At 35.8% G+C, this 7,867-nt stretch overlaps 2 protein-coding genes across 2 annotated transcripts; one reads left to right on the top strand and one right to left on the bottom strand.

Annotated features, from left to right (window-relative positions):
- The first annotated feature begins 309 nt into the window (after nucleotides 1–309).
- Nucleotides 310–2,648, top strand: LOC9326099 (fructose-bisphosphate aldolase-lysine N-methyltransferase, chloroplastic). The gene is made up of 6 exons (XM_021012758.1): nucleotides 310–917; nucleotides 1,025–1,053; nucleotides 1,200–1,411; nucleotides 1,527–1,649; nucleotides 1,738–2,142; nucleotides 2,222–2,648. Exons 1-6 carry the CDS (start codon nucleotides 439–441, stop codon nucleotides 2,435–2,437), a joined length of 1,464 nt encoding a protein of 487 aa, XP_020868417.1. The 5' UTR covers nucleotides 310–438; the 3' UTR covers nucleotides 2,438–2,648.
- On the bottom strand, nucleotides 2,578–5,306 carry LOC9328845 (uncharacterized protein At1g04910). Its single transcript, XM_021012757.1, has 8 exons — nucleotides 4,757–5,306; nucleotides 4,606–4,673; nucleotides 4,436–4,524; nucleotides 4,179–4,341; nucleotides 3,765–4,054; nucleotides 3,471–3,675; nucleotides 3,206–3,363; nucleotides 2,578–3,086 (listed from the first exon to the last, which is right to left on the bottom strand). Exons 1-8 carry the CDS (start codon nucleotides 5,016–5,018, stop codon nucleotides 2,828–2,830), a joined length of 1,494 nt encoding a protein of 497 aa, XP_020868416.1. The 5' UTR covers nucleotides 5,019–5,306; the 3' UTR covers nucleotides 2,578–2,827.
- Between the last annotated feature and the right edge of the window lie 2,561 nt (nucleotides 5,307–7,867).

Raw genomic sequence — 7,867 nt, 5'->3', positions numbered from 1 at the left:
GCTTAAAATCTTGTTTTCATGTGTTTAATGTAATTTAAAAAATGATATTATATAAATTTCTTAATTATGATGGATTAATATGTTTTTAAAACATTAAATAGCCCTAAAACTAATTCCGATTAATCTTCGATTTTCTTGCTAGGCGCTAGACCTACCCTCACGGCCCGACTAGCGCCTATCGATTTTTTGAACACGGATTAGAAGCAAAGGGAGTAGTTGATAACAACAATTAACAAGTAAAAGGATCAAATTTTGATGAAAACGGTGAATATAAAAGATAGTTTAATTACATAACAGCTAAATGTAGGCCTGGGCCTTTTACAATAATGGGCCTTAAACATTATTAACTAGAATAACTAGATTTTTTCCCCTCAACTTACATTATTATCCACAAACACACTCTGTTTCACTGATACTACCCGCCAACGGAAAAACACCATGACAGCCTCCTCCGCCGCCGTCGCCGTCGCCGTCGTGTCGGGTTTTCTCCGTGTTCCGTCAATTCAAAAGTCACGAAACCCTTCCCTTCTATTTTCTCGACCCAAGAAATCTTTGGTGAGACCTATTTCAGCTTTAAGCTCAGAACTGCCGGAAAATGTTCGGAATTTCTGGAAATGGCTCGGAGACCAAGGAGTCGTCTCCGGGAAGTCTCCGGCGGAACCTGCCGTGGTACCGGAAGGTTTGGGACTTGTAGCCAGGCGTGATATTGGAAGAAACGAGGTCGTATTGGAGATTCCTAAGCGATTGTGGATAAACCCAGAGACAGTGACTGCTTCCAAGATCGGACCTTTATGCGGCGGATTAAAGCCGTGGGTTTCAGTAGCTCTGTTTTTGATCAGAGAGAAGTATGAAGAAGAGTCTTCATGGAGACTTTATCTTGATATGCTTCCTCAATCTACTGATTCCACTGTCTTCTGGTGGGTTTTGTCCGTCTTTGATCATCAATTGTGTGTTCAAGAGTTTAGTATCTCTGATCAACACTTAGCTCATGAGATGTCTTCTTCGTGAAATGTATCCAGTACAGGTCAGAAGAGGAGCTTGCTGAGCTTAAAGGTCCAATTTTTTTTACCCTTTTCTTTCGATGGTCAGATCATTGTTAAGATTCATACCAATTGGTTTGAGTAGCAGTAGCTAATGATGAACCAGGGAACAATTACGCAAAACATTGTTAACTTTGTGGTTTCTGTTGTCTGGCTCAGGGACTCAACTGTTGAGCACCACATTGGGTGTGAAAGAGTATGTGGAGAATGAATTCTTGAAACTGGAACAAGAGATATTACTGCCCAACAAAGATCTCTTCTCATCCCGCATAACACTCGATGACTTCATCTGGGCGTTTGGGATTCTCAAGTCGAGGGCATTTTCTCGTCTCCGTGGCCAAAACCTTGTCTTGATCCCTCTTGCAGACTTGGTAAGCTATCTTCTTGTTTCAGATATTGTCTAGTTAAAAATTCAGAAAAGAATCTTCATCCATTGATGCTTGGCTCAGCAGAGAATCTCTGTCTTCAATGTTTGAATTTGAACAGATAAACCATAACCCTGCCATAACTACAGAAGATTACGCATACGAGATCAAGGGAGCCGGCCTCTTCTCTAGGGATCTCTTGTTTTCCTTGAAGTCACCTGTTTATGTTAAAGCAGGTGAGCAGGTAAACTTCAAACACTGTCTACTTAGTTTTGCCCCTCAGGAGTATAAGAACAAGCCCTTTAATGCTATCTGGATGATCTCTTCCACAGGTATACATTCAGTACGATCTGAACAAAAGCAATGCAGAACTTGCTCTGGACTATGGTTTTGTGGAATCAAACCCTAACCGGAACTCATATACTTTAACAATAGAGATACCAGAATCAGACCCATTCTTTGGGGATAAGTTGGATATCGCTGAGACTAACAAGATGGGTGAGACCGGATACTTTGACGTAGTAGACGGCCAGACTCTTCCCGCTGGCATGCTTCAGTATCTTCGGCTTGTGGCTCTTGGTGGTTCAGATGCTTTCTTATTAGAGTCTATCTTCAATAACACCATATGGGGCCATCTTGAATTGCCTGTAAGTCGTTCAAACGAGGAACTAATATGCCGTGTTGTCAGAGATGCCTGCAAATCTGCTCTGTCTGGTTTTAGTACCACCATTGAAGAGGTATATATGTTCGAGTTTTACGTGTACTGTCTTTGCAGCTTAACACTCATTTCTTGCTCGTCTTCATCATCTATCGCAGGATGAGAAGCTTCTGGAAGAAGGGAAGCTTGATCCTAGGTTGGAAATGGCTCTCAAAATAAGGATTGGTGAGAAGAGAGTACTTCAGCAAATCGACCAAATCTTCAAGGATAGAGAGCTTGAGCTTGACGTTTTAGAGTATTACCAAGAGAGAAGGCTCAAAGATCTTGGTTTGGTTGGCGAACAAGGGGATATCATCTTCTGGGAAACCAAGTGAGAATAAGCTTAGCTCAGCTCGTATAGCTTATCCTGCAGAACAAAATCAGGGCTAGAAAGAAAATCTTTACTGGTTTGGTATCAGACCACATAGAGTTGAATCAACCTCGAGACATAAGAGTTGAGAGACCACAATTTGTATGTTAGGCTATTGCCAAAAGCTGGCTTTTTTGAAATTGTATAAATTGAGACATAATCTTCTTTTAGTTACATCTTAACTTACATAAAATTAAATAAATCAAGATCAGCAACTATGCAGGAAAATTGAAAAAATTACAAACAAAAATGTAAAAACTCAAGGAAGGAACTATGCAGCTCCCGTTTAAGTGTTTGGCATGCCGTCCCCTTGCAGAAGCAATGAGATAATATGCTAAAACATGACTTCACTGTGTTAAATTTCTATGCCAAACAGGTCGTGGCAATTTGTACCTTCACAAAGACATTCTTGAGGGTTTGCGTAGAAGTAATCTTCCTCCTTAGGTTTGTCAGAGATTACTCTTCGATGTGTAGGTGCTCCTGCTCGTCTCTCATGTGCTTCCTTGACGGCTACTGCAAACTGATCCCACGTGAGGGTCTTGTTGTGATGTAAGTCTAGTAGCTCCACGAGTCTCTTACGGTCAAGCAGGATTGTCTTCTTATATCCAAGGTATCTGCAAATTCAACATAGATAGACCAATAGTGGTTAGATAGAACCACAGGTTTGGATTTTCTTAACACTACCTTTTTAGTTGTCATGAAACTGAATGCATTCGACACCACAAAAATTTACCTCCGATGACCTTCCACGACTTTTGCCATGTTTCCATCATACGTAGGAATAAATGTGTTGCTGGCCACAGATACCATGAAATCTAGAGCAGCCATTTGAGACGAATGGTTCTGAAACTGTTGTAGCTCCGTTGACTCCAATAGCATTTCCTTCTTCACCTATAACCACATGTGAGTAAAACTGATAAGAAAAAGTGCGTTGTAATGAAGATGCTGTTGACCACTCGTTGTAACAAGAAAAGGAAAACCGGGACTGGTAGACTCACAATTCTCGGGAATGCTTCCCTTAAAACTGATAGTCTATGCTCGCCCCCATAAATCTCACCAGCTGCAATGTATATCTGTGTATTTTTTTCGAATCCCAATGCTTTTAAAACCAAGGCCACCTCCTCTGGCGTCAAAGGACACAGCCCTTGCGCCCTCCTCTCCTCTGAGACTATCTCCTTCTCTTTCCACCAGGGATATGTGTACCTAAAGAACACAGCATGGACCCATGAATTAACGACGCTAAAAACCTATAACCAGAGCACCAATTCAGGACAGATTTTTTGAAGAGAAACCTCATCTTTTTTAGCTCTTCAGCTTCTTCCTCAGTGCAACCATGAGTGCAGCCAGAGAAAGCTAACATGTCCATCTCATATCTCAGATGCAAAACCACAAATGGCCCTCTTTGTTGTAGAATCCGAACTAACTTAGCTCCCAAAGCCTCAAGCTGTGGAGTGAACTTTAGTCCCTGAAAGTTCACCCGGCACCTGAGCCACTGGTGTGCGAGCGGAAGACCATTGTTTGCCAGGCGGGTATCAGTCCTATTGAAGTGTATAACTTTATGTTTTCTGAAAAGAGGCAATATCTGAACAAGAAAGAACTCATCAGTGAGAACAAACACACACACCAAGAAAAGAACTTGCTATTTGTTGCCATAACTATATCTTGTAATCAGTATAGTCAAAGAACCCAACACAGAAAACACAAACCTGCTTCAAGTAATATTTTTCATCAGACCAGCTCACAGGAGGCATTTCGAACATTTGATATCCATACTTCCTTGTAAACCGTTTTGGAAGTTTCCTTATAATCCGAACTTCATCTCTCAATGAATCAATGAAATGTGTCACATCAAAAATATCCTCAAAACCACTGCAAACAAAAATTAGGATACTTTAGATTGCTAAAAAAATGTTTAAGCATATAAGACACATGAGTGATTCTATAAACACCGAAGATACAGTACCTAGGATCAGCCCAGAATGATGTTTTGTCAAGCTCTGGAACAACGAGAGTGAGATTTAGTAACCGAGCAATAGTCACCATATCACATATCTGAAAACAACATAAAAATCAGAATTTGGAAACATCAAATCTGAAAGCAAAAAAAAGAGCAATTAAAGCAAAGTGACCAACCGCGGATCGCATTTGATTCAATCCACCATTACAGGATACAAGTAGAATACCATTGCTTGTATAATTTCCTGCACAAAAACGATAATCTGGTTAAACTCTCAAGCACCAACGAAATAGAACCCTAATGTCCCCAAATAGAGAGAAAACTGACTCGGAGGAGGTAGATGAGGCGGCAAAGGAACTGGCTCGACAGGGGCAGAGAATCTGGAAATCTGATTGGTAAAACCAGTGAAGATCCGGGAACGCCAAAGCTCACCGGCGGCGAAAAGCTGAATCAAACACGTCCAAACCAAAATGCTGGAGCAAACTCTAACGAACCATACTTGAACACGAGGCTTCAGAACTGCCGACGGAGGCGGAAGCTTATTATCGCTTCGCGCCTGAGTATTATCACTCTCCGATTTAACTTCCATCTCCCTCCTCCGACGATCGTCGTCGCCGCTTCATGAGATTAAAAAAATTACTAAAACCTAAATTTCTCCGATCTTGTGAGATGTCAAAAATTTCTTCGAAAATGCAGAAATTGAAATTAGATGACAAACGCGAAATGGAATGCTTCTTCTCTCCTTGTCAATGGTTTGAATCTCGAGGATTTTTTTTTTTGTTTCCGAGCAAAATTCGAAATTAAGAAGAAAAAAAAAATCACGAGACGGGAAAAAAAAAGAAGAGAGGTCGGTAACGGTGAGAGAAGGGAAAATAAGTTAATAACCGTTAAGTGTATTCTTCTTCTATTTATACCTAATTCAGAAAGCTTCAATATTCCTAATTGGTTTCATAATGTTTATTAAATACCAAATTGATTCAAAAACCAAAAAAGAAAAGAAAAGAGAGGTGGTAACAGTGAGGGAAGAGAATAAAAGTTAAATAACCGTCAAGCGTCTTCTTTTTCTATTATTACTAGAAGCAACTTTGTAAAAAATATAACTGTAAGTAATATTTTTTTCAATTAATAAATTAAAATATTTAACGAAGAGTTACGATGAAAAATATAACTATAGAAAGAATTTCTTCAAAATAAAAATAAAATGAAACTATTTTATGAACGGTTTCGGAAAAACAAAAAATGGATAAAAAGATACAATTTTAAATGAATGGATGCAACTTTGTGAAAATACACAATTGTACAAAATATTTTTTCAGTTATTAAAAATGGAAAAAAAAAATTTAAAGAAGGGTTACAATAAAAAGATACAACCAAAAATAAATTGAAAATAAATAAAAATATTTTATGATCCGTTACGATAAAAAGAAGCAACCGTAGAAGGTATTTATTTAGATTGTTATTGGTGTTTAAAATATTTAATGAAGAGTTACGATAAAAAAGCACAACCATATTAAACGTTTTTTAGACAAAAAGTAAAATAAAAATAGTTTATGATGAAAAGACACAAACATGTGAAAATAGAGTTATAATCAAGAGACGCAACTCTAAATATCAAATATATCAATGGTTGCAATAGTTCTTCAAATAAAGTATATGATACAACAGTTCATAAAAGAAACTAAAAATTCCAATGGTTTGTTAAATAAATCAAATATTGTAATGGTTTAACTAAACAGTTGCAATAATTTATTTAAATATATATTAGTAATTCAAAATTTAAAAAATTTCTTATGAAAAGTTATATCGAGAGACACGACTGTAGATATCAAGTATGCCAAAGATAACAGGTTTGTCGATTAAACTAAAGGTTACAATGGTTCATAAATAAAATAAATCAAAAATTGCAAAGATTAGTCATTAAATGTTGCAACAGTTGATTTTAATAAATTTTAAAATATAATTTAGGAAGAATTATAGCGAGACACGCGTTTGTATATATCAAATATACAATATGTTGCAACAGTTTCAAATAAATTAAGGGTTACATTAGGTTCATAAAATAAATAGAAAATTAGAATAGTTCGTAAGTAAACCAAATGTTGCAATAGTTCAACTAAATGGTTACAAAAATTTATTTAATATTTTAATAATTAAATAAAATCAAAGAATATTTGAAGAGTTAAGATCAAAAGTCACGACCGTTGAAGTGACCGTAAAAGGCAATTGTTCAAATTGTTATTATTATTAGATATCCTTATTCAGAAAGGTAAAAAACACGAAAGGTTCGTCGAAGGTCTGTTTCCCGCTTCTGAATCTTAGTCAGAAGCTTTTGGAATCTCGCTTTCATAGCGCTTCCCAAAAAAACACTTTGGAAGCTTGTTGGAAGCTTACGTTTCCATTAAAAAATTTGATAGTCACATGAAATTTTTTTATAGTATTTTTTACAATAAAAAAAGAAACCAAAACTAATTTTTCAATTTAGAATTTTTACATGCTGATTTTTGTATTTTATTTTTAAAAGTTCATGCTTAACAAAATAACTACGATATAAATTATTTATTTGGAAAATGCTGGAATAATGAATTAAATTAAATAAACTTCGAGAATCTTGAATTTGATGATGTTCTTATCGATAAAATGGAATTTGAAACCATTTTATTGGATGGAATTAAGAAAATGAGAATGAAGATAGTCATCTAAAATTTTGACTTTCAACTATTTTATTTTTTATTTATTGTAAAAATAAAATTTTTGATTTTTATTTGTAGTTGAAGTATTTAAAATTTATGTATTGGATTTATGTGGTTAATTATATGTTTTATTAATATGTATATATATATATATATATATATTTCTATATATACTTACAACACGTACCCACTTTGTAATATTTCTAAAAAAATCGTTTCCACGCTTCCAAACCCTTCGCTTTCGCGTACTCACTTCTGATTCCATGCAATCTAGTCTGAAAACTTCAATATTCCTAACTGGTTTCATAATGTATATCAAATGACCAAATTGATATAATAACAAAAAAAAAAAGTGGTAACAGTGAGGGATGAAGGGAAAATAAGTTAATAACCATCAAGTGTCTTCTTCTTCTTCTTCTATTATTACCTAATTCAAAAAGCTTCAATATTCCTAGTTGGTTTCATAATGTGTATCAAATGCCAAATTGATTCAATAACAAAAAAATGAAGAAAAAAGAGGTGGTAACGGACTAAGGGGTGAGGGAAGGGAAAATAAGTTAATAACCATCAAGTGTCTTCTTCTTCAATTATTATTACCTAATTCAAAAAGCTTCAATATTCTTAATTGGTTTCATAATGTATATCAAATGCCAAATTGCATCAAGAACAAAAAAGGAAGAAAAAAGAGGTGGTAACGGACTAAGGGGTGAGAGAAGGGAAAATAAGTTAATAACCGTCAAGTGTCTTT

This window comes from Arabidopsis lyrata (assembly GCF_000004255.2).
Source record: "Arabidopsis lyrata subsp. lyrata unplaced genomic scaffold ARALYscaffold_1, whole genome shotgun sequence".
NCBI classification, from domain to species: Eukaryota; Viridiplantae; Streptophyta; class Magnoliopsida; order Brassicales; family Brassicaceae; genus Arabidopsis; species Arabidopsis lyrata.
The sequence above is the reverse complement of the archived record's forward strand: the minus strand, read 5'-3'. Positions and strand labels throughout refer to the sequence as shown.